This window comes from Notolepis coatsorum, assembly GCF_963971535.1.
Source record: "Notolepis coatsorum genome assembly, chromosome: 5".
Lineage (NCBI taxonomy): Eukaryota > Metazoa > Chordata > Actinopteri > Aulopiformes > Paralepididae > Notolepis > Notolepis coatsorum.
The window spans coordinates 125695243-125722326 of NC_140169.1; the positions used below are offsets into that span (position 1 = coordinate 125695243).

Genomic DNA, 27084 nt, shown 5'->3' on the forward strand with positions numbered 1-27084 from the left:
ATTTATATTAGGCTAATCTGCCGCATGAGTCTGCCAAGTCTCCCGTAGGACATGGGGAAATGCCAGTGACGGCGTTTACACACAGACTGACGCAAGGAGCCAGACGGAGTGGCTGAACCATGCCACTCATCCCGTGTGTGTTTGTGTCTGTAATGCTAACATTGTTCTCTCTCTTTACCTCTCTCCCTCTATTTCTCTCTGCCCTCAGACTCTTTGAAGAGGGTCGGTAAAAGCCCAGAGGAGGCCATTGTTGACGAGGAGGCCATCCTGAGTGTGCTGGAAAGCAGTCAGACTTTCCTCCCACCCTCCCAGAGATCCAGACACTCCCCCATACTAGGTGCAATAGTTGTCTTTACAGTGGGTTTCAGTGCAGCGATGGAGAGAGAACTTTGGATAGCAGCACTCTAGCAGTCACTCGGCTACTGTAATTGCAGTAATGTCACATCCTGTAATTCCATCTCTTGACTGTTGAAATCACCAATTGAATACTGCAAACAAACAAACAAACAAACAAACTGTGTAATAGCAACAACAAGACCATCGAGGATTGGTATATCTGCCAGTTTTATGCATTAACCAATGGCATAGTTCAAATGCCAGCGAGGGCCACATGTAAATATGCTTTGCTTCCTAGTACTAGTATCACAAAATATCTGTATCTAAACAAATTAATAACTTTTTTTTATTTTTATTTTTTTTACTGCTTCACAGATAAAACACTGCCTGTTAAAATATAAATAAATAAACCTATTTAAGAAGAACATTTTCATTTCTTTATGCTCCTGTGTTTGTCTTAGCAGACAGCAGCCAGGAGCATGCCATGGTGAACTTACTGGCAGGCCTGGAGGATGATGGGTTCCGGGTGACCCCCCTGAGACGGAACTCCCAGCCACAGCGGCTCCCTGGGACGGGGGGCGGCCACTACAACAGCGATGAGGAGGAGGCGAGCCCAGAGCTGGACAAGGAGGAGGCGGAGCTTAGCATGATGATGTCACAGAGGTGGGACAGCAACCTCCCGGAGCAGTCGTCCAGGCAAAGGTGCGTAGTGTTTGTTTTGTTATCATTAATAACAATTAATTAATGAATCACCGTCAGTGTTTGTTAGATTACATGTTTTGGTAGATCTCAGCCTACTTTTCACACTGCTATTGATGTTGAAAAGGGTTGAAAATATGCTCCATGAAATCTGACAGTCATCAGGCATAGGTAATTTACCCTTGTGAAAATCACTACCGTTTATTTTTGCTATCGTTACTGGACTACAAGCTATTCAAATGTTGTGCGGCAACCGGGAGCACCCGAGAGTTGATAACAAGCGCACCCAACGGAATGCAGATGTTTGAGATGCAGGGCTTGTAGTAGAGTGTAGCAAAAGTTAAACAACTCTGTGGTTTTCAGAAGGATGAATTACCTACGCCTAGCAACTTTCAAACAACCTTCAAGAAGTATTTCCCACTCCTTTTCAACATCAATGGCCGTGTGAATGGTGTTTAGTAAGATAAGCCGATATTGGCTAAAACACACACCGTATACACCAGTATACAGGGGGGGGTATGGTCCTTTTAAGCAGTGCTCTGTGTTTAATTAGTGCCTCTTGTCGCTGCTGACTACACAGGCCTGATGTGAAGGAAGCGGAGGACAGTGACGAGCCACGGGACTCATCTGACGAGGACATGGAGTGGAACGGGAACAACTCGCTGTTCGCCAACCTGTCCATCCCTCAGCTGGACGGGGCTGCAGATGAGAACAGTGGTGAGTCAAGTCAAAGCCGGCTGCAGACGCTTAAATAAAGCACTAAAGTAGGCGGCTAGGTGGTGCAGTGGGCAAGGCACTCACCACCAATGCTGGAGACGCTGGGTTCGAGCCCAGCTCTCCACATTGTTTTCAGTTTGGCTGGTCGTCCGTACTAATACAATTGGCAGTATTAGGGGGAGGGAAAATTGAGGGGTGGGGATCGGACGTTGTGGACAGCGACTCCTACAGGTCAGTTGGTGCACCTGCGCAGTAGAATCAAGAAGCGATGGGGGCGGCGTCCCTCCAAAGCGCAGACCCCTGACGCTGAAAGATCGCGCCGCGCAGGTGAAAAGATGCGACGGCTGCTCCCTCGAGTATCTGAGGGGACTCGTGCTATGTATGGCTTCGTCCACATTGCAGCCGGCTTGTGGGAGGCAAGAAACAGCGTTCGAGACAGGGGAGGGTTGAATTGGGCTGTACGAAATTGGGATGGGAGAAAAATAGAAAGATGGGGAGAAAAAGTAGATAAAAAAAATAAAAATAAAGCACTAAAGTATTGCTAGTTTGAGATCAGGGCTGTCAATCAGTCGATGAATCGGTCGGTTTGGTCTCAGTCGACCAATACTTTGTTTGTCAATTAGTCATGTTTAATGTTTTTTTTTTACATGTTTACATCCATCTTTGTTATTGTTAATTTGCACATGTGGGTCAGTTCTGGACCATGACCAGTTCATACTGGAATCTGATATTTGCCATTAAAAAAAATATATATATATATTATAATAATAATAATGTGAACAGCCAAACAAAATAATCTGAATTGAGACTCCTGCTAATGTATTGATGTTTCTGCTCTCCTCCCTCTCTTCCCCCCCAGATTCATCTTTAACTGACAGCGGTTCGAGGAGCCACTCCTCCCTCACAGTCACAGACAAGATCCTGGCAAAGAGGAACCCGTTCCCTGCAGAGACTGTCCACCTGGAGACCCCCTCCTCAGCCAAGATCCTTCAGGAGTGCACGCACCACGAGCACAGGCAGGGCCACTCCCTCGACACGGAGGAACCGGCCGACAAGCACTTTCTCTCTAAGAGCAGTCAGGACGGCAATGAATGTTCAACAGGATTCAAGGTGAATAAAGAGATTCCCTACATCCCGCCGGTCAAACACCCCATCCCCTGCAACATGGCCAACCACTCGGAGGACGTCCGGCCCCTGTACACCTACGAGAAGACAAAGATGGCTCTCGACGACGCAAACCTGGAGGGCTTCCCGTTCGGTAATGGGAAGATCACCCAGAGCAGGAAGAAGTACAGCAGCATTAAGAATGTAGAGAAAAACTGTTTATCCATCCTCCAGAACCACAGGACCTTTTCCCTGTGCTACTCGGAGCTGAGGAACTGCTCCAGCAAAACGGAGTTGGAACTGAGCCGGAAGGACTGCAAGAGCCCCCTCCTGAGGAGCATGACCTCTGCCCCCTCGCCCATGGAGGAGGATGAGCTCCTGGACCCCGAGGAGGGCGAGACGAGTCAGGACAGTGAGGAGGGGGACGTGGGGGAGCTCAAGATCCGGTACGAGGACTATCAGGAGAACAAGACCGAGAGGACCATCGTGGCTCAGCAGGAGGCGCACTACAAGTTCTTCCCCAGCGTCATCCTCTCCAACTGCCTCAGTAGGAAAAAGGCCGGGGGCAACAAGCTGGCTGATGCCTGCAGTAAGCTGGAGCAGTCCCAGCCTCGCAGGCCCAGGCTAAAGCTGAGTAAGAGGAGGTCTGGAGCCCAGAGGAACAAAGATGATGCAGTGGAGAGTGCAGCCACGGACATCCAGGTTAGCACCGCCTTAACCTCAATCACCCCTGCCTGTCCATCGAGCACGGATTCAGAGATGTCAGCCACAGAGGACAAGCCAATCACAGAGGAGAAGCCAAGCACTAAAGAGGAGCCGGTAACTAAGGTAGAGCCATTCACAGAAGAAAGAATAGTCACAGAGGAGAAGCCAGTAACTGAACCCTTAGAACCACTGCCAGAGCCCCCTTCACCCACCCCTGTCCCAGTGCTTGTTGGACCAACTAAGACCACAGTGGATGACAGGTTAACTCCACTGCCTGAGCTTCCCTCTACAGTCACCTGCACTAAGTCCTCAGGTCTGCCTGGAAGCAAATACACCCTGAGAGCCAAACGCAAGATGAGCTATGACAGCGAGGATGGAGAACACTCAGGCACATCTCGGTTTAAAAACCCAGTCTCTGTCAAAGACGGCCTCAAAGACGGCCATGTCCTGAACGGGCAGGAGCTCAAGAATCAGAAACGGCGGAAGCTGGAGAAGAAGGAACCTCCTATAATCATCAAGTACATCATCATCAACCGGTTCAAAGGGCAGAAGAACATGCTGGTGAAGATGTCCAAAGTGAACGTGGAGGAGCCGTGGGTGATGCTGACGCCAGATAAGCTGCAGCAGTACACGAAGCTGGCCCCTCTGAAGCATTTTTGGCCCAAGGTTCCCGAGTCCTTGGTCGTCAAATTCCCCCTCACTGAGCCAAAGGCTAAGAAGCAGGCCAAACGGAAGGCTAAGGTCAACTCCACAGCAAAGAAAGCTGTCGGCAGCTCCCCGAAACCTCGGGTCAGGCAGGGCGAAAAGGCGAAAAGGACTAAAGGCTGTTCCAGAGGCCTGAACCTGCCCTCTCTGCCCCCCCCTCGACCATGCTACTGTGAGCTAGCAGATGACCATGACTCGGAGTACACCGACGTGATGGTGGAGCTGGGTTATCTGTCGGAGAGATCTGCCAGCCCTGCGGACTCGACCCCGCCGCGCTGCTGGTCCCCTAGTGACCCCCTCATGGACTCCAGCTGCCCAGACCAGCTGATGAACCCGTTCAATGACCCATGCCTCAGTTCAGTCTTTCAGGAAGCCCCTACAGTATCTTCGGCCAGAGGATCGCGGAGCCAAACTGCCAAACCTAAGAAATGCCCTAAAAGGAGAGCTAGTAAGGCTGCTGATAAGCTTCCCGATGAAGCGGAAGCCAAAAAAGAGAATTCAAGGAGAACCAGCGGTGCTGCTCCAAGGAGGAGAAAGAAAGAGACTGAAACTGCCGAAAAGACTGCTGATGTTTCCACACCCACTACAAAACCTAGAAGGTCGCGAAAAAAGAATGTTGTGGAGCCTGAAAACCCACCAGTCAGCAAAGATTGTGATAAATCCCAGCTGCTTTTTTCAGGGGATGAGTTGTCTCCCGCTGAGGACCCCTGTCGGGAGGTCTCTCCCACTCGGCAGCAAGCAAGCAGAGCAAGCCAAGCCCAGAGCAGCTCCCGCTCACTATCTCTGTCCATAGAACCAAAGACGGAGGACTGTGAGACCTCCATTATGGAGGTCAGCCAAAGCTTCTCACCACCAGGCCAGCTGCAGAGTGAAGAGAGCCAGTCCACCGTGGTAAAGGCAGAGGTCTCCCCACACTCTGGCCCTAGGAACGGGGAGGTCCCCACCCTGTCCGAGACCCCCTCTGGTTTGGCCGTCCTGAAGCAGCTCCTGCAGAAGAGACACGGCCAGAGCCTCGCTCACCAGGTGGTCGGCACACAGTGCTCCACTGCCACAGCTCAGGCCATGGCAAAGCCTGCGAAATCCAGGAGAGCCCCTTCTACCACCCGAAAACCCAGGGCCCCGAAACCCACCACTCCCAAGGAGAAGAAGCCCAGAAGCAGGAAGGGGAAGGCGAGTGATACTCCGCCAGAGTTACCAGTGAAGCAGGAGCCCAGCTTGTCGGATGACAGTCCCATTTTTCTGTCCGACCCGGGCCTGGACAGCTGCTACTTCATAGAGGATAGCTTGTCCCCAGAGCTCCCTCACAACTATAACTTTGACATAAATGCCATTGATCAGACTGAGTTCTCCAGCCCGTACATGGGAAGTCAGTTCGTCCTGACCGATAAAATTCTACCACTTAAGTTTCTAAGCGATGTCACACAGGAGGCGCTCCCTGCACTGGGTTTGGAGAAAAGACCTGATAGGCTGTCCGGGTCAGGGGAGGAGCTGCAAATGGGTTCCAACTGTCACAGGGCCGGACCTCTCACTCCTGACCTCTTTGATAGGCTGGAGAATGGGGAGCCTGTATCCAGTCACCTGAAAGGTAGAGAGTGGGGATCTTCTTTAGGTAAAATCCATGGCCTCAGCCACTTTCAAGACTTTCACTGTGAGAGAAAAGACCTGCTCTTTTCAGCCTTTGACCCCATCCTACCAATGCCTTTAAGCTCTGCCTCCTTTATGGACAATGAACTGTCACCAACAGCGGACCTGTTGGAGGGGACCGATGGCCTAACGTCAACTACGCCGAGTAGTTCTCCCCGCTCCGTCAGTTCTCTGTCTCAGGTGAGGGCCGGCCAGCTTCTGCGGGGGACTGGAGGCGGAGCCCACATCCTCAAGCCCCTGATGTCCCCTCCTAGCCGGGAGGAAATCCTCAGCACCCTCCTGGACCTGGAGATGTCCGAGGCCACCTTCCAGGAGCCCTTCTGCAGCGACCCCTCTGATGCCCCCGGGAAACCCATGTGAGGCCACATGCAGTCGCTCGACACAATGTTACTTTTTCTAACGATATAAAATGTTTTTAATCTAATATAAAGACACACTTAAGGGTTAAATACTGACAAATACGTATATTTCATTCCATAAAACGTTATTCTATAATCTATGGCATTCCATTACCAAAAATCATGAATTATGCATTTCCAAGCCTTTGATGAATTATAGCAGTGTAAAATCTAAATATGTCATTAATCACATTTCCCCGTTTCTTCCCCAGGGAGGTCGGTGGCCGCAAGCTGACGGTGGAAACCAGATTAGCCAAGGAGCTGGGGGAGTTTAATGGGGACTTGTCTCTGGAGGGCCTACACTTCTGGAAGACTGCCTTTTCTGCCATGATCCGTCCCGGTTCCTCCTCCCCGTTCCACCTCCAGGGAGCGGAGGCCGGCAGAAAGCGGGCGGAGCTCAGCCCGTCCTCCGCGGGGGACCAGAAGGTCATCCTGCTTCCCTGCCGGAGCCCACCCAGCAGAGAGCGCGTCCAGCTCTGGCTGGAGGCCAGGAAGCAGTACGAGCATCTGAGGAGGGGGAGGAGAGACACGGTGGCCGTGGAGAAGGTCAGGGTGAGGCCGGGCGAGCTTTCAGAGGGGACCGGGCAGCCGGCCGCTCTCGGTTGTCGAGCAGCAAAGGATGAGAAATGTGACAGACTGGCCAACATTAGGACTCAGAGGAGCAGGAGACACAACCTGTCCCTACGCATATATCCCCCCGACAACGCGGATTCTCAGGACAGGGGGGTGAGTCCCATGTCGGACGTAGGCACTCCGGACCCCGAGGAAGAGGAAGACGGCAGTGGTAAGACCGCCTCTCCGGACTCCCCAGATCTGCCTCCGTGGCAGGTGACCACGCGACCCAGCCCCTCTGGGCCCGGCAGGGTGGAGGAGAGGACCTCTGCAGAGCCCCCGTCACCCGGGCTCTGCAGCTCGCCAGAGAGGACGGAGGAGAAGCCTTTCCTCAGTCGCTCTCCTTTCCTCACGATGGACGGGGAAGAGGGAAGGACCAGCCCCCTGCACAGCACCCCCGTCCTGAGGAGACGGCGGGGCAGGGGAGGGCCAGAGCCAGTGTGCAGCACCCCCAAGACTGAAGGTTACCAACATTTCTTTAGCCCTTCTATAAAGCTAACAGTGGCCAAAACCTTTCATGCCTTACTAATAATGTGATACATAATTTAATAAAGACATGCATGGTAGCATGGACTACAGATGGAAACTAGCTAATTAGCTAAAATCTGGCACATTTACATTGATGTGGAAACTAAAGATGTTCATTAATGTGCACTGTCCCTGGGTAAAAAATAAATAAACAAACAAACAAACAAACAAACTGGTAATTATTATTTACCGTACTATTATTTATTATTTAATTATTATACACTCTGGCTGCTATAAGCTGCATCTATATTCCCTTGTATTAAACTCAACTATATTACCCCAAAGTTTAAAATTAGCTTGGCTGCCATTTAAGACTAATATATTAATCAAGTGTGCCAGGGATTTTTTTTTATCTTTCATGGTAATTAAGTCAATTAATTTCATTGTGAGGGCAATCTTTTAACGCATGCAATTGTGTTTTAATTTTTTTTTCTCTCTTGTGTCCTCTGGAAGTGTGTAATTAGTATTCACCACGGCTCCTCTCAGCTCATCCTTTGTGCTCCTCCTGTCTTCCTCTCCCAGAATCAGAGCCCGTGTCTCAGAAGCTGCAGCACCGGAGAAGGAGCCAAGCGGAGCCTCTGAGGAGAGTGCTCCTGACCACACAGATGAAGGTCAGACCACAACGTCTCACTCCTTTAGGCCACTCACCACGTCAAAGAGCCCTTTTATAGACACCGGTGCTACCAGTCTACCCTCATTAGCGGTACAGCTTCAGAATATCAACCGGGGGGGATCTGCATGGATGGGTCCCGAAAGAAATGCCAGATAATTGGCTCTGAGCTTTTGTTGTTTATTAGATTGAAGTTCAGTGACTCATCTCTGGTTCAGTGAAAATAAAATGGTACAAGTACATAAGAAAGGATATGTGGCACACTTGGGTGAGGAATAGAAAATGGTTTATTGAGAAAGATCCATAAAAAACGCATTCTCACTTCGGACAATGTGTCACTGCTTTGTCATTACATTCTTCACATTCCTTGTTTTAGAATGAAAAGTAGTGCACTATATTAAACCTAGATGGCATCTCTCTGTAGTTCTCTGTAAACAAGACCCAATCTTTTGTTCAGCAGAATCCAAGTGAGAAATTAGCTAAATGTTCCCAATGGAGTTTACCACTGATTTGATCTGACCAGGCCGTCTTTTCACTCTCTTGCGTTTTCACAGAACCAGTTTGCTGCTTTGAACGTGCCAAAGAAAGACAACTCTGATATCGAGGGCCCCAGTATCAGCAACTCATATGGCTTCAAAGTCAGCATGCAGAACCTTCAGGACGCTAAAGCCCTGCATGAGGTAAGACGGCCCTCTGTCACATGCTCACCTTGAAGTCAGCGGTGTCCACATGCAAGATATTGACAAACTTCCCCAGGGAAACTTAATTGACAAGAAATCTAAGCTAATGAAATTGCCCTTGCTTCAGATTTATTCTATTGTTTTGTTGTCTTTTCTTTTTTTTACGATGCCAATCTATCTCCAGGCAGGTGATGTCTCCCTTATTCAAGACTTTCAAATCAAGATACAAAGATGAATTTACTCATTGAGTTATTGACCTCTGAATCCCAGACTCCTTGGCAATAATGGCAATGCCCTTGTCTAGTGTGTATAGAAGTGATGTTTTCTAACTCGGCAAACTGAACCTTAAAGGACCATACCAGTCTTTTTGACATGTGGGTTCCAAGTCATGATACAAAAATCACTGCCATTATTTTCTTTTCATAATCTTGAACCGTTACTGAAAATGTGTCTTAACACTTTGAGTGCCAGCCACGAGAAATCTCGTTAGTTCATGCCATGCATTGAGTGCCAAGGACGAGAAATCGCGTTATTTAATCGTTATTAGCGATTTCCATAAATTGTTCATCAATCTAGCCTCACGTTACCATTGGGACTAGCCCCTTACGAGCCTGGGGCTTTTGTGACCGCAGTCACTTGCTGGTGGGACGCGACCAGTTTAAAAAATAACAACCAAGCGTGATCGCGGGGCTGGGGGTGTGTCAAAAATATATCGGATATGAATTTCAAAGATACCCAGCGTACAATATGGGTTTAACACAGCTTTACAGTGGGGTCTGGAAGCTCGGAGTTGCTAATAAACAGTTTAAATCATTGTTACTCCACGAGTGGTACTCGCAGAGCGAGCCGTGTATTTCCGCCTGTAATCCCTGGACCAGGCAGCCAAATGCCTGGTGCGCATGCGCGGTGACACCAATGGCGGAAATACACGGCTCGCTCTGAGTACCACTCGTGGAGTAACAATGATTTAAACTGTTTATTAGCAACGCCGAGCTTCCAGACCCCACTGTAAAGCTGTGTTAAACCCATATTGTACGCTGGGTATCTTTGAAATTCATATCTGATATATTTTTGACACACCCCCAGCCCCGCGATCACGCTTGGTTGTTATTTTTTAAACTGGTTGCGTCCCACCAGCAAGTGACTGCGGTCACAAAAGCCCCAGGCTTGCAAACCGCAGTCACGTAAGGGGCTACATTGGGACTGGCTTTGAGCTTGAACAAGGAAAATACCGCCCCCTATCGTCTCCCGGATGGTAATGCACCCATTGGATTGGACTGAATGAAAATGCATGGGGGGAAAAAAAATCCGGAATCCACATTTTACTTCTCAGGCATGTAACCCGAGCCGATTGCAGTCATTGTGGTCCCTCAGAACACCGTGGATTATGTGTTTCGAGTACCCAGCATTGGATCAATAAACGCGATCGATATTTGGAATGGCGATCAGGAATTGGAATAATCTTTTTGGAGAACATCTGATCTGAGGTAAGGAATCTATTTTTTTTTAAACTTTATTTTTTAGCGTTTATCGCTTTCCTGGTCAAGCATGACCGACAGTTGCAGGGTGAAACGGGAGAGAGAGCAGGGGGAGACATTCGGCAAATGACGGCGGGTCCGGGAATCGAACTCGGAGTCAACCAGATCCGTGACGCAGCACGGAGTCCCGCGCGAGCGCGGTAACATGGTGTGCTACTGGAGCACCCCAAGGAATCTATTTTACCAGTCTTGGGGTAATCAGAGCTCTTTTCACGTATATCTCAACGTGTCCCCTATATGTGTATGTGTGTGTGCTGATCAGGAAATAGATAATCGATTTTTCAGCCCGCTTCTCTAGCGTGCATAAGTACACATATACTATCGATAATCTAGCGTTTATTTGAAAACGATTCATAAATAGGCCGAAAAATTACAACTTTTTTGTGTATTCCACTAAAGGGCGATTCCTGTGGAATCTCTTTTTTCTGGAAATTTCCAAAAACGAGCTTTTTTAAAATGGTATAAAACGGAAATGTACAGATGAAAAAACAATCTGTTTCGTACATGTTGACTGCAAGCAAGTCATTGATAAGCGACGGGCGTATTAGACACATAGCCATAATTTAAGATATAGTTTATGCGTTCGCAAATGTGCTCGTCCTCTCATTGATTAGAGTGGTGGCACTCAAGCGCTAAATCGTGCGGGGGGCTGGCACTCAAAGTGTTAAAACACCACTTAAACCCATGAAAGTCACCACATATGACAAAAATGGAAAATTACTTGCATGCTGTGCGGTTATGTGGTGTTTATTTTATTTATGTGGTGAATCGGCAGAACATAACTTAACCTGTTCCACCCGACGGGACCGGATCCGGTCCCAAAATGGCATCTGGTCATAAATCAATATTTTTCAGAGTGATGCAAAAAAGTTGCGATTTTAAAATCAAAGGTTTTCAAGTATTAACATCACTAACATGTCACAAAAGCATGTAGAATGTATATTATCATCAATACGTTAGTTTAGCAATAGGTTAAAATGCCATTAGATAGTTTTAAGTTTTCGATTTGCTGAAGTCTATTGCTAGACGGCGACCATTTTGGAAATTGTAGTCTTTTTGCAGCCATTTTGAAGAGGACATGCATAGCTGTTGATCAGTGTTGGAACTTTTCCGAACTACACTTCCTGGCAGATTCTGTGGGGGTTCAAAGTTCAGCGTTCTGAATTAATTATATCAATAACTGTTATTATTCGCCATAATAAGCCACAAAAGGTAACGTTTTTGACAAATATTGAAACACAGTTAAGTTTCTCCTCCCTATTGTTGGCATGTAGCAACAATTGGATCTGAAATTTGTTTCAAAATGGTTGCACTGTGGTGAAAATAAAAAAGTACAGTAAATTACAGTAGACATCATTATCTGTTCTTATGCACGCCTGGTGATACTAAATCCAAATTGAACTCGGGCATTTGAAAGATAATATATGTGTATATATATAAATGTGCGAATTGGCTATAATAAGGTAATTTATAAGCCTCCTATTCTATAATAATATTTCAAATTGCATTGGTCCGGATGGGAGAATTCAGTACTGTATCTACAGATCCTTCTGTTTAATCCTCTTCCCTTTATTAATACATTTTTTGTACACATGATCTCAAGAAGGTACTGAACGAGATCAGTGGCAGTTTTTTAAGTTTGGTCATTATTATCATGGTGTTATTCACTGTCAAAGATGCAAAGAAAAATCATAATTCATATTCTCCTTTGTTTCATCACAATTTAAGCAAGCCTAGTAATAGACACAATATTTCTGACACTGAATACATTCCCTGAGGTCCATAGATGTACCTAGATACCAAGAATATGCAAATTAACCTTGTGGAAGTGGAGCAATATTCCATTTACCCAGGTATATAATTTAGGTGGATTTTCACCACGGGTGAAAAACAGTTGTATCAAGGCAAGAATGACTTGGAAGCCACATGTCAAAAAGACTGTTATGGTCCCTTTAACCTCCTAACTGGCGCCCCCAAAAGGGGCAATTTCTTTACTTGAACTTGAGGACTGCATACCTTTCTTGCAAACCAAAATACTATACTTTATACTTATAGCACATGCATGAGCCTGGTCTCTTTTGAAAGATGACATTCTGAAGAAAATTCACTTTCTTTAGTAGTCCAGAAGTAGTATTTCCAAAAAAAACTGGTATGGCTCAAAAAACACCCAAATCCATTCAGAAATGAGTGATTAGGAGCGATTTTGGTAAAAAGTGAGAGAAAAAAGGCTGCAGGAAACCATTTCCTCATTGACTCCAATGCATCCCGTAATAATTTCTCTTCCTGTTTGCGCTCGTGACTTTTTACCTAGATCCCTGATTCGCTCATTCCCACGTGGGGTATCATTGGAAAGCCAGACTCATTGGTTACAACCCTGTCCAATCATTTTCGAGATCGCCAAATGATTGACAGAGGTAGACCCTCGGGAGTCGCGGTGGTATTCGAAAAAAAGAAAAGTCTGCCGTGTACTTCGGCGCACGCCTCACTTATCGGCATGTAACTCGAGAACCGCTGAACGGATTTTGTCGCCTGAAACGGCAATCGACAGGCAACAAATAGGGCTTCAATATATATATTGTATTAAATATGCACACCCGAGCCGCTAGAGGTCGGCAAAGTGGCGCATCGCGCTGGTGGGCAAATCGTCCTCAAGAGTATACGGGCCATTGCCAGTTAAGAGGTTAAAGGGGCATTTCACTTATAATACATCTGAACTCTATTTTGTATGTATTGCAGTTGATTTTCCAAGTTATTGCCACGATCTTTAGTTTATTCGATATTTTTGTTGTAATGCTTAGGGTTTTTTTTGGAAACAAAACAAAGTACATAAAACAACCTACTAACTTGAAAACTATATTTTACAGATGTTATCCATGAAGCTTAATTTCATTGAGCCATAACACAACACAACACAAGTATTCAGCATCTTTAATGACATCGCATCACAAATACAATTATTGAACATTTAAATTTTCTTTCCTTTTTGGAAACACTTGTTTGCTGCACATTTTTTAATGGTGAACATTTTAAGAAAACACTGGGTGTCTACAGCTGCTTTCGTAGATCCTAACTCCACTACTCCAATCTCTCCCTGAACTATAAGCTAGGCTAGCTGATCTGTATCCACTTCCATTAATTTGTGCTAACCTAGGCTAGTTTGCGCGCAGAAAGAGGAAATTGGTATACATCTTCTTCTACTCTGCAGAAGACGTAAGCGCATTTCCCATAATGTTGTCCTTTTTTAAGCAGTTTTTTTGCTCTGCCTGCTCCTTCTAACATGCCATCCTTGCCTCTCTGCAGGTGCAGTACCTGACAACGATGAGCATGGAGCTCCACGCGAGGACCCGGCGTGACCTGGAACCAGACCCAGAGTTTGACCACATATGTGCCTTATTCTACTGCCTCAGCTCTGATGCACCCCTACCGGACTCGGACAAGACCCAGCTGACTGGCGCCATCATTGTGATCAAGGACCAGCAAGGCTGTGACCCAGGTGCTGCTTCATCCCCCCCCCCCCCCCCCCCCCAAACAGGCTAATTGGGCAAAACTGGGTTTAGATATTATGCCCCATATAAATGGAATGAACTACGGAAAACTCGGTAGTTCATTCCGTTCAAAGATTTTATATATTTTAGCTGTTGCTTGTACTTTTGTACATTGGCTGACTATTTCAGTCGAGTTCTCCTCCCTCTCCGCTACCTGTTTTGCAAGGCCACCGTCGCTGCTTAGTGCCGCCCAGAGAGATTATGATTAGTTTAAAGAAATACAAAACAAGCCCGAGCGTTTTTCCTCCCCTATACCCGACTGATAATAGGTTCAGCCAGACCTCTCTGACACTGGCACAGTGCTAACATAGTGTGGAGAGAGGTACTGCTATGCAAGACTAGATTTAATTGATATGCAATTCGTTTTATATTAGTTTGTTGATGTTTGATGTCTATATTGTAAATGGGTCATACATGAAAGATCTCGGGTTTCATGTTTACCTGTATAAATAAAGGACAAATTAATAAATAAAACATATAGTCTTAAAGGCCCTTTCACAGCTAGGAGGACGACTACATTGATAACTTAACTATAAAAAGATTCGGTTCCCACCACAACAATAACTGTAAATAGTTATAATACAGTGAAACTATGTTTTATCCCTGAAACATGCCGCCAGCCTCAGCAGTGCAACATCTTGCTTTTCATTTCGGTGCCCGTGTTAAGGGTAAGAACAGCCGCATAGTGCTCCGAAAACGTGTCATCGACTAAAGGAAAAAAGGTACATAATGTACGTTATGTTACATAAGTAATATATTTATGTGTTGTATAAGAAATATGATGTTCTGTATCGGGGGCAAGTGTTCTTGAGTCTGACTACTAAACGAATGATACACACACAGCAATATGCATATAATTTATTATGTAATATGTACTCATTTATTATACATACACATTGTACACTTTTGATACAATATGTAAATATTTTCCTGGGAACGTCGCCACAGACACCCAGTTCATAAGTAAGGGATAATGTATAGCTACGAGGTCATTGTCGCAAAATAATTGACGGACACAGAGTTTAGAACACCGAGGCGCCTCGCCGAGGTGTTCTAAATGTAGTGAAGGTCAATTATTTTGCGACAATGACCGAGTATAGCTATACATTATCCCGCTTATTACATGGCTAACTTACTAACAATATACCGAATTCATTTTACACCATCGACAAGACGAGATCAAATGCAGACGCAGTTCTGTTCTGTCGCTCCGCGCTGTCATCGCCGGCAGCTTCGCCGGCAGGTGTGTCTGATTGGCTGCACTGATGCAGTGTGTGTCAGTGGGCTTGATTGCTACAGCTGCGCACAGCGGTCATTATTGCTCGGCAGAGGTCCGTTATCGAGTAATAACGGACCTCTGACGAGCGCTATTGACCAATCACAATCGAGCATTTCGGCGAATGTTAAAACGCCATGTAATAATACTTGTATCACACACTGCATCAGTGCAGCCAATCAGACACACCTGCCGGCTGCTGGCGAAGCTGCCGGCGATGACAGCGGAGCGACAGAACAGAACTGCGTCTGCATTTGATCTCGTCTTGTCGATGGTGTAAAATTAATTCTGTATATTGTTAGTAAGTTAGCCATGTAATAAGCGGGATAATGTATAGCTATACTCGGTCATTGTCGCAAAATAATTGACCTTCACCACGTTTAAAGAACACCTCTCTGCGAGGCGCCTCTGTGTTCTAAACTCCGTGTCCGTCAATTATTTTGCGACAATGACCTCGTAGCTATACATTATCCCTTACGTAATGCTGCAGAGACGAGTGGGCCATAGGCTCATTCACCACTGTGTTATCTGAAGTGCTGTAGTTTTCCAATCTCTCTCTCTACCTCTCTCTCTCTACCTCTCTCTCTCTATCTCTCTACCTCTCTTTCTACCTCTTGCTGAGATGGTAAACAAATGCACGTTACTGCTTGCTGGTTATAAAACGTTCCTCAGTTTTCCGATCACACGACAAACTTGATTGTGAGGGTAGAATAACATGGTGAGATGTATGATCCACAGAAGTGTGGGATACAGCTGTTGGGTCAGATGGTAATATACTTATATTGCCTACCTGAGTGAAATGAACCATTCTTTAATTGAGTTCTACGTAGAAAGACATTGGTCCACTCCACACAGTTTGGTGTTCTGAACATGGTCTTATAGGTTAGCTATTGTTTATAATTATAGTGCTAGATGTGATGGTAGCTTACAACTATGTTTTCAGTTTCCGTGTTGCAATGTTTGTCAACACTTTTGCAAGGTCTCTGCGTTTCTGACATATCTGTGTCTGCGCACTTTCCAGGTCACAGGGGAACAGCGCCCCTGCTGGTCAGATCAGGTGTCTCAGGGCTGCAGGTGACTTACGCCATAGATGAGAACAAGCTGTTTCAGGAGCTGGTTGCCGTCATGAGGAGGTACGTCAGGAAAAAGAAAAGCTAAGATAGAGTCCGGGCACTAGATCATGCACTCACGGACGGTATCACCACCGCATGGTATCACCACCACATGTGACATTTCAAACGTGGTTCGACCGATATGGTTTTTTAATTGCCGATAATTATAGATCGGCTGATGGCCGATATTATGCAATTCAAATCAATTACAGCTTTCTTTTTTGATTGGACACAAAAAAAATTGGATGTAAAATGCTTTTGTACACTTTGTTCTTTGTCCGGTGTCAGACCTGCACTAGGATCTAGATCAGGGCTTGTTAAACTGGTCCAGCATGGGGCTCTTGGCTTGATTCAGTTACTCTCACTCTGGGACCCAGTCAACATGAGAAAACATTCTGGTATTGTTATCCAATGGGGGGGGCCCACCAGAGACGAGCCCAAATCAAACGTGGGTCCCAGCCCACAGTTTAAGAAACCCTGATGTACGAGTCTGAAGAGTAAAGCACTGTAGCGACTTTAACATTCACTTCCGTGACAGCAGTAGTTCCGGCTGCCCTGCAACCATGTGTGAATATTTTCAATTTCACAGTCATGCTTTTGGATCATGTGATATTTTAGTGTTATCTCATCTGCATACGCTTCCGCCAGTCACTCTCCTGCTGTTTAATGCGCCTGTTTATGCCTTGTTAGGTTTGACCCAGACATTCTGGTGGGTTATGAGGTGCAGATGCGTTCCTGGGGCTACCTTTTCCAGCGGGCCTCTGTGCTGGGAGTGGACCTCTGCCAGCAGCTCTCTCGGGTGCCAGGTTAGTCTGGTTCTGCCACAGCACAGCTCTCTCTGCCCACTCATATCCAATAAACCCTGGCTGATACAAGATTATTATGTTTTTATCTTTTTCTTTTTTTAAAACAAACTAGCACCGGCATATTTTGTTTGTCGAGCACATAGCTGTACATATCTTATGAGTGAGATTTAGCAAAAGTACTTATTAGTGGATTATTGAATCTGTTGCTATATGAGTGTGGGAAGTGAGTTAAATAGTCTAAAACTGCATCTGTGTGTGTCTGTACGCACACACACGGCTTCTCCGAACGTGTGCATGTTCGCTTTCAAGCAGTCTTGAAGAACAGTTTTTTCCCCCAAGCCATCAGACTCGTCAACAGACTTCAACTTTTTTAGAACTGTATATACCGTAGTAATCTTTATTTTAGTCATCTTATTTTATTCTATGCTAAATGTATTGTATTGCACTGCACATTTTTACAACTGTATAGTGATCTTTATTTTAGTCATATTTTATTCGATGCTAAAATGCTTGTATTTTTTATTATTGGAAGCTGCTATAGTCGAGGGACCACAATAAATAGTTTTTCACTCTTCTTGCTGTAAAGTACTGAAATAAGTGACAATAAAGGAATCTGAATCTTCAAAAGGCTCCCTCCCTCCAGTCTGTAGCAAGTCATTCCATCCAGGTCAATAGGAAAGGTGCGTGTGCGTGCCTTGCACACGTACTCAGTTGCTGGAGTAATGGGTGTCTGTCTGGCTGCTGTCCTCAGGTGACTCCAAAGAGAACCGCTTCAGCGCAGACCGGGACGATTACGGAGCCGACACCATGACGGAGATCAACATCATCGGCCGCATTACCCTCAACCTGTGGCGAGTGATGAAGACTGAGGTAGCAGCCGCAGCGACCTTGGTCTTTGAGCAGCTGGATTAGTCATTCTGTTAACTCCTTTAGTCTTTCAGCCTATTTAACTTCAACCCTCTCACCTTAACAAACCTCACAGCTTAAACATGACTTTCAGGAATGAAGTAAAACTACCCGATTGTCACATTGATATTTTTATTATACAATGGGATTTAAGTGGGATTCATGTGCCCTATGTGACACTTTAAACCCATAAAAGACGTCACCTGACTTTCACCTGACTGACTTTTCCGTTGTGGATTTGAAAGCAAGTCTGTATTCAGTAGTATTTTATTGTTGTTGTTATTTACCAGGTGGTGTTAAACAACTACAGTTTTGAGAATGTGGCCTTCCATGTTCTCCATCAACGGTTCCCCCTGTACAGCCCGCGCTCGCTGTCGGACTGGTTCGACCACAACACTGACCTCTACAGGTAGGTGACGTCCTCCCATCGCCAGAGGTCCAGTTTATTTCAGAACAAGGTATTTCAGTATTTGGCTGCAATGTGGGCTTTTGCTGCTTTCTTATGTTTTGTTTATCTTGCACACAAAAAAACTGTCTTTGATCCTTTTTTTTTTTTTTTAATAGAAAATCATAGATTTGATTTGCCTGAATAACTTTTGTTATCAGACCACACCTTTTTATTTTTTTGCACTAGAGCAATAAATTTTTCTTTAGTTTGCTCATCTTTGGCTGTTATTTTATGCTAAAGGAATTCATCAGCAATCAGATCGTCCCCTGGACCAGTGATATTTGAATCATCTGTAATTCACAAGCTCTGCTTTACTCACAAGGTACATAAACTCAGGCTAACATTGGTTCCAGGGTCCAGTCTCACATCAATCATTCAGCCCATTGGACACTTTTGATCAAGTGGCCACTTAGCTTGAATGTGGGGAAACGATTACTCACTGCCTTGTTTTGATTCATGTGAAATTTGAGACAGTGGGCACTCCCATCAAGTCAGGAACATTTCCAAAACCGCACGTCATCCAATTTTTTCGTCCCATCCACAAAACCTAAATTCAATTAAAGTTAAGTGGTCAGGCCCACAAATTGGCTTGTCCAATCAGGGTGTTTGATGCCTGCACAAGTGCCCCCCCCCCCCCTCAGAGCACGGGCTCGCTACGAAAGATTAGGCATTAATATTAGGCATGGTTAATGAGCATGCGAGAGGGCTGGATCCAGACCTGACATTTGACAGCTCCCATCATGTCTTTATAAATGGAACTCACTGTGTGTGTGTGTGTCAGGTGGAAGATGGTGGACCACTATGTGAGCCGTGTGTGCGGCACCATGCAGCTGCTACAGCAGCATGACATCATCGGCAGGACCAGTGAGCTGGCCAGGGTGTTTGGCATCCAGTTCTACCACGTTCTGACTCGCGGATCACAGGTTAGAACCTCTCGGAGCTCTCTTAGCGGTGGTTGGGTGTAGTAATCGCAATGTAACCTTGAATCTTCTATATATCCTTCTATATACCTACTTATATCTATATTGAATCCTTCTATATACCTACTTATACACCTCTATAAAACTGTATGATAGCATGTACAATAATGCTGTCTACCATATATATATATATATATATATATATTATTACCGTATATATATATTTATCCACATCTGTCTGTACATACCTGCACATAATCCTTTTTACATATCTGTAGATACTATATCTGTACATATCCCTTACCTATACTCTTACTAGTTACGCTGCTGGCCAGTATGACTTACTACCATAACGTCTTACCTGTATCACTGTACAACTCTGTACATGCATCTGATTAGCACTACACCCAGTAGTACTAACGTATACATTTTATCTCCAGTTTAATCACCTGTATATTACTATTGCACTTTACTGTTACATGTGCACTCTGGTCGGATGCTAAACTTCTTTACATTGTACTGTACTTTGAATCGAATCTAACCTGCAGAGTTCCCTTGTTGCGGTCCTCTGATCTGTTCTGTGATGGTGGAGAGTTGTGCTTTGGTGCGTCTGCTTTCAAGTGGCCTGTGTTTGTAGCCGCTCTCATCCTGGACTCCCCTGTGTCGCTCCTCCCACAGTACCGCGTCGAGTCCATGATGCTGCGCTTGGCCAAGCCCATGAACTACATCCCTGTGACGCCCAGCGTGCAGCAGCGAGCCCGGCAGAAGGCGGCGCAGTGTCTCCCGCTGATCATGGAGCCAGAGTCCCGTTTCTATAGCAACTCGGTGGTGGTGCTGGACTTTCAGTCCCTCTACCCCTCCATCGTCATCGCGTATAACTACTGCTACTCCACCTGCCTGGGCCACGTGGACGGCTTGGGGACGTAAGGATGCAGGACTACACGGATACATTCAAACACAGACGTGTGCATGAAACACATCACTAAAAATGTATCTTGTGTTCACTTTATTTGCCCTGTGCATTTTTTTGAGGTTGCCGTTTTATTTCTTGCTGAACTTCATGGTAAGATACTAACTATTAGGGATGGGAAAAACTCACAAAATTATTCCATAGTCACTGGGAACTATTCGAATACTACTCGAAAACATTAATATATGATTTTGTTTTTACTTAATTGTAGGGATGCACCGAATATTCTGCAGAAAAATAGCAATTAACAACGCATTCAGCATTTGGCTGAAAGAGTGAAAAGGATGAAAATGTTTACCTTTTGTGTTTTTTTTTGTCTTTTTTATTGTAACATAAGTATAGACTCATAATTAGATTATCTCTACGGCTGTTTCGTTGCTCTCCTGCTACTATTGATGATGCATTCAACCCCAACATCGCATTTATTTCCTATGAGAGCCTGAAGCAAATGTTGCAGCTAAGCTCCTCCTACTCAGCCACTCAAACATCATTTGCATAAACTATCTTTTCCAAATGTCCTGGCTTCAAATGCTAATAAATATAATTATAATACCCTTCTGGATAACAGTGTTGCCTTCTTATAGAAAGTGGAACGACAGAAGAGCCCAACCTCGTCGGCTTGAAGCATAATATGAATAGAAGATGATAGGGCTGGGCGATATGGCCTAAAAATAAAATCCCAGATAATTTTTTTTTAAATCCGATTTACGATTTTAATAGATTTTTTTTCTCTTGAGAGCTAAAATTTAAAAAAAAAACTTTGTTTTTATTTGACACAAAAACAAGATGAATGTCCCTATTGGGATTGAAGTGCAAACCTAACTTTCACCAATCTTCACTTAAAAAAAATTATATATAATATAAAAGGTTACTCTTGATCAAACAAAGATGAATGTCCCTATTGGGATTAATAGTGCAATAACTAGCTTTTTCACCATACTTCACTTAAAACAAATAAAAGGTGCCTCTTGATCATCAAACAAGAATGAATTTCCCTATTGGGATTAATAAAGTGCAAATCGAACTTTCACCAAACATCACTTTTTGTAAAATAAAAGGTGACTCTTAAAAAAATATATATAATAATTATAATATTTTATTTGAAAATCGATTTTAAATAGTCAAAATCGTCCTAAATCATTAATTCGAATTAATCGCCCAGCCCTAGAAGATGATGATGTTCTGTGTCAAATCTCCGTCCAACCGTTCTGCTTGTGTGTGTGTGTTTCAGGCCTGATGAGTTTAAGTTCGGCTGCACCTCGTTGAGGGTCCCCCCGGAGCTCCTCTACCAGCTCCGCAATGACATCACCGTCTCGCCCAACGGCGTCGCGTTTGTCAAGGTGACTTCAAACGAGCGTTTAACAAGTAGTCGTGGGGCAGCGGTGGCCTGAAGGTCAGAGCAGCGGCACTTAAAGGAACACACCAACATTTGGGGAAATTAGCTTACCGTCTTCTCCAGAGAGAGACAAGAAGATGGATACCAGTTTCCTCTCTGTGCTTTCAGTAGAAAGCTATCTGGCTGCATGTTAGCCTAGCTTAGCACAATGAATGGAAGCGGACATAGCCGGTTAGCCTAGGCATTGTCCAACTAACGCCTCTCCCGAAAGTCATGTCCGCTTCCATTCATTGTGCTAAGCTAGGCTAATGTGCAGCGAGATAGCTTTCTACTGAACACACAGAGAGGAAACTGGTATCTATCTTCTTGTCTCTCTCTGGAGAAGACTAAGTTAATTTCCCAAAATGTTGGCGTGTTCCTTTAACCCCCAACCACTCCAGTGGAGCTGCTCAGTGGCCAACGGTGTCAGGCTGTGGTTGTACTGGACAGGTGTGAATGAGTGGAGCTGTGTGAGTGTGAAGCAGGGCGTTGCTCAAAAAGAGCATCCGTGTTCCGATAACCTACCCTGGTTAATTAAAGGTAAAAAAAAACGACAACAAAATGTGCCCTTGAAAGCCATCATGTTTTCCCACAAATAATACGATTTGAATGGAGTCTCTTGAGTCGTCCTAATCGGGACTAATTAAATTTCTCCGCTGCTCAGTCCACGGTGCGCCAGGGGGTTCTGCCCAGCATGCTGGAGGAGATCCTGAACACGCGGATCATGGTGAAGCAGTCGATGAAGACCTACAAGCAGGACAAGGCCCTGTCGAGGCTGCTGCACGCCAGGCAGCTTGGCCTCAAGCTCATCGCCAACGTCACCTTCGGCTACGCCGCCGCCAGCTACTCGGGACGCATGCCCAGCGTGGAGGTGAGAGGGCTGCTGGGGGAGGCCTGTGACACCGTCACCATGTCCTCGCATAGGTGTACAGCGTATTCCTTTTTGTTGGTGTTTTAACCCTTTCACTGCCACACGACAGAAGGTTAACCGTTTACTATCACACAAGGGTTAACCTTCTGTCGTGCAGCAGTGAAAGGGTTAACCGGCTGTCGTGTGGCAGTGAAAGGGTTAACCTTCTGTGTATTGTCGCAGTGAAAGGGTTAACCGTTTTGGTAGAGCGGCAGTGAAAGGGTTAACACCATTGAAACCGGGAAACACATTTGTGTGTATATGCAGGTGTTTTAGGTCTAAATGGGTTAAAGGAGAGTGGGCAGTCTTTATTTTGAAAAGTAGGAGGGTAGAGCAGGAGACGGAGTAGGGGAGATGTGGGAGAGGAGGCTCAGGCAGGATTCCATCCCAGGCCAGTAGGGGTCTTAATAGCGGTGGGCGATATAACTATATTAAATAAATATCGGGTATTAACGATACACTTTTTAAACGTATCGTGGATATCGTGATGTTTTGCACAAACCCTCACGTCAGCTTCTAAGCCACCACGGCTGAGATGAGACTTACTTTAGTGCAGCGCTTTCCTCTCTCCCTCACAGACACACACTCGCCCAATTTACGTCACGAACACGCACATACACGCATATTTATTTAAAGCATCTTCATGGTTTAATGCAGACATATGTTGCAGGGACTATTATAATCATCATATTGGCGTGACTGTATCTATCAAAGGGTTAAATAATTTTTTTTTAAGTGCTTTAGAGGAAATGTCAAAATATCGCAATATATATCGTGTATTGTGATAGAGCCAAAAATTATTGTGATATCATTTAGAGGCCATATCGCCCATCCCTAGGTCTTAACCACTACATCATCTCTGGACATGTGCTGTATAACTATATTTCATAGGTTAAAGGGAAGCCCCGCCCCAAATGAAGAATGTTTGAGGTTTTGTGAGCTTTGTCTAGTAGTGTTTTCCGCTCTGAAACAGAACTTTTCTTTTTATTTATTTTTTATTTACACATATAAAAACAATTACATATAATACAATATAATCCACAAAGAGATGTGAAGGAGAATTGTCTAAAAACCCTCTAGTCTATGGGCTTGTATGTGGCATTCTCCAAGAAGCAAAATTATACTCTGATTACATATAAATTAATAAATAGAAAATGACATATAAAATTACAATAAAAATAAAAACACAAGGAACATTCATTCATAATACATACAAGCAGATCTACAGATAGACACTGAAGTAGGCACTTATGCCATACGGCTTCATGTTTAGAGAAAATAAAGTAAAGAAACAAATAATGACAATATAAGCTCTATGAAAAGAAAGCCATCAGAACACAGTTCGTAAAGGGAGCCCATATGGAAAATATTGGTGAGCTAGGAGAGGTGATTTCAGTGCTCTTTTAAACTTCAGAAAAGAAAAATCCAAAATATGTGGAGGCAAAGAGTTCCACAACTTTGACCATCTGTAGAGTATACAAAACTGAGATTATGATGTGCGGGAATGGGGTGGTCTAAGAAAACAGGAGCTATTTGTGGAGTAATTATGAAATTGGTAATTGTGGGCAAACATGTCATGAAAGAAAGGGGGAAAGGGCTCTTTTTAAAGAACTATACACAAATAATCCAATCTGGAGATTATTCACTTGATAAACACTGAGGATATCTAATTTATGGAATAGAGGCTGAGAAGAATGACGTTGATGTACACAGCTGATTATTTCTAGAGCTAGTTTCTGCAGACGGTATATGGGCTCAAGTTTGGTCTGATGATTACTACCCCAAACTAAATTACTGTAATTGATATATGGGTAAACCATAGAGTGATATAACATAGTGGAACATGTATCTGGTTACACAGAACATTCCAGAGTGCTCTGTCACCTATATCACCTTTCCCAATTCATTGTCTATGGAGCAGCTCCAGACCTTATACCTTATGATGACATCACTAGTCATCGGGTATAGTGAGTTTTAACACTTTTTGCACAACAGACGTTGAGCTGAAGTCCTCATTGTGAATGTGTTGAGAGTGAGACGACGGATCAGACGGAGTGCACACTATTAGGGCTGTACCGAATAGTTTGAAGCTTTGAAGCTTCGTTCATAATGTTGACATTCGAATTCTAAATCAACAGTCGAATTTTTTTTTTTTTAGCCCTACACACAGCCCTGCACACTATTCACATGAACAGCGTGTTAATCCAGTGGACAGTGTTGTAGTACTCAAGTCCAGGACTCTGACTTGACTTGGACTTGAGCACTGATGACTCGGACTTGGACTCGAGCATTGACTGCATTCGGATTCGGAAGGTGCAGACGAGGACTCAGACTTGTTAATTGATAAAGTTATTCATAACATTAAAAAAAATATATTATAGGCCCTAATCATTTGGCATAAGATATTGATGGCTATATTAACTCATTCGGGGCCAAACCCGAGATGAGTCGGGTTAACTCGCTATGCGCTGCGTGCCAGACCTGAGATTTCTCGGGTATTGCTCGTTATTTCTTTTATTCGATATTTCCCTTCATAATTCATCCATCCAGCTAGGGCTGGGCGATATATCGAGTATACTCGATGTATCGCGGCTTGTTCTACATGAGATGTAGTAAACTACTATATCGTGAACATCGAGTATATGTTGTCACGTCGCGGCTGAGATGAGACTTGCTTTAGCGCACAGCTGTCCTCATTTCATTATAGACACAGACCAGCGCGGACCTTAAATGACATGCAATTGTAATTTCATTAGACACAGACTAGCGCGGACCTTTAACACATTGGGCGCCGTGCATTGTACCCATCATTGGGTCCAGTCTGCCACCGCTGTAAGCCTATGGAGATGTTTACCTTCTTTGCAGGGCTATAACTTTTTTAATATTATAGCTATATCGACATTACTATGGCCCATTCAACATCGGGTATCTATCGTTCCGGATGTGGGAACGTTATATTTTTTCATTCATACATTGTTGTGTTAATACCGTCGAGAATATAAGTATGTTTTTAAGGTTTTCTGCTGTAATTCCAAAAACGCGAGTTATAGGCCCTGAAGCATATGATAGATTATCGATTGGTGTTTCTTTCCTATACACGCTATATTAAAAAATTCAAATGTATATCATCGGCATACATTATGCTTCATCATGCGTGAAGGAAAGGGGGGGGGGGGGGAGTCGTTTATAATTCCTTGATCATCGGTAACGGCTTTATTTAGTATAGGTTGATATGTTGAGCAGATGGATTGCCGTGAAATGAATAAACAATCGGGCTGAAAATAACGTTATATTCCTCTTACCGTTCGCCGATGAGACTGGAGGAAAAATATTCCAATAATTTGACGTCGATCTGCTAGATCCATTTCCCGTTTGTATGACGCAATAAACGCCAAAATCATATACCGTAATTCCTCTAATAGTAACCGGGTCTCAAATACAAGCCGGGTCTCTATTAATGGCCGGGTGCGCTCTTGAGCTAAGCAATTATAAGCCGGCCTCCTAATACAAGCCGGGTTACTAATATACTGAGCTGCATACTTAGCTAGTTACTTGATTTCACTTTGAAAACGTTGAAATGACCAGTGACCACCTGTAATTGCACTGTTTACTATTTCATACAGTACTTGGTTTCAATAAATGAACCCAGTACATTTTACTGGGTTCAAACTGACACAAAATGTTGATTTATTCATTATGATCCGTTTGAAAATTTGAAATATAGGCCTCCCTCTTATACAGGCCTCCTCCTAATACAAGCCTGGTACCCGCTACAGTTGAAACAAATGGTAGATTATTGCGAAAGTGATCCGATGCACTCGAGTGTTTGTCTGGATCCACGTAACAAGATATTACTGCCTGAGGGATTTCCTCGGTGCACCAGCGCCACTTCCGGTTTGGCGTGGAGTGTAACTCGCCCGATCATCCACCAGGCGGCGGTATTGAGGCGTTGCAATATCAGACAGGGTGCAGCTGCAGTCCCGCAGGGAGGCTGGATGAATTATGAATTATTTTATATTGATCCCAACAACGTGTTTATTCGTTGTTGGCGTTCAACGCATGGCGGGCAATAACGAATTATCACGTTGTTGGTGTCCAATGTGTTAATGACATGCAATTTAATTGACGCGAGCAATGGGCTAACGTTAGCTGCTAACTTATCCCATCACTAGGCTAAGATAACTAGCGTTAGCTGCTAACCCTGGAAACGCTCAAAGCGGACTCCACGACATAACTTCATATTTATTGGTTATTCGTTTCTTTATATTGGGCATCCAGTTCCCATCTCTGTGTGTTAAACTCTTCCTGTGTTGACATTCGAGTGTGACATCATCACCTACGGTAGCTTAGACGCTCAAAACGCAAACCTAGAACAAAACCCGAGGGGGGGGGGGGGGGGGGGGCTGGCTCTCGCGCGTTCTCGCTCTCTCTCTTTCTCTCTCTCTCTTACATTCAATGATTTAAAGTAGCCAAACGTTACAGTATAAATACTAACTGGATAGTTGATGATATAAACATTTAATTTCATTATCTGAAATAT

General features: G+C 44.6%; 1 protein-coding gene across 1 annotated transcript in view; it reads left to right on the forward strand.

The window, feature by feature from the left end:
• Positions 1 to 27084, forward strand: part of rev3l (REV3 like, DNA directed polymerase zeta catalytic subunit) — a 126835-nt gene that overhangs the window by 78520 nt on the left and 21231 nt on the right. Inside the window, exons 10-25 of the mRNA XM_084314925.1 lie at positions 209 to 337; positions 801 to 1038; positions 1616 to 1752; positions 2612 to 6266; positions 6521 to 7383; positions 7971 to 8059; positions 8613 to 8738; positions 13577 to 13769; positions 16119 to 16230; positions 16900 to 17015; positions 17767 to 17885; positions 18212 to 18330; positions 19151 to 19292; positions 19968 to 20212; positions 21491 to 21599; positions 22299 to 22505. Coding sequence (XP_084171051.1) covers positions 209 to 337; positions 801 to 1038; positions 1616 to 1752; positions 2612 to 6266; positions 6521 to 7383; positions 7971 to 8059; positions 8613 to 8738; positions 13577 to 13769; positions 16119 to 16230; positions 16900 to 17015; positions 17767 to 17885; positions 18212 to 18330; positions 19151 to 19292; positions 19968 to 20212; positions 21491 to 21599; positions 22299 to 22505 — 6599 coding nt within the window. The remainder of the gene's footprint in view (positions 1 to 208; positions 338 to 800; positions 1039 to 1615; positions 1753 to 2611; positions 6267 to 6520; positions 7384 to 7970; positions 8060 to 8612; positions 8739 to 13576; positions 13770 to 16118; positions 16231 to 16899; positions 17016 to 17766; positions 17886 to 18211; positions 18331 to 19150; positions 19293 to 19967; positions 20213 to 21490; positions 21600 to 22298; positions 22506 to 27084) is intronic.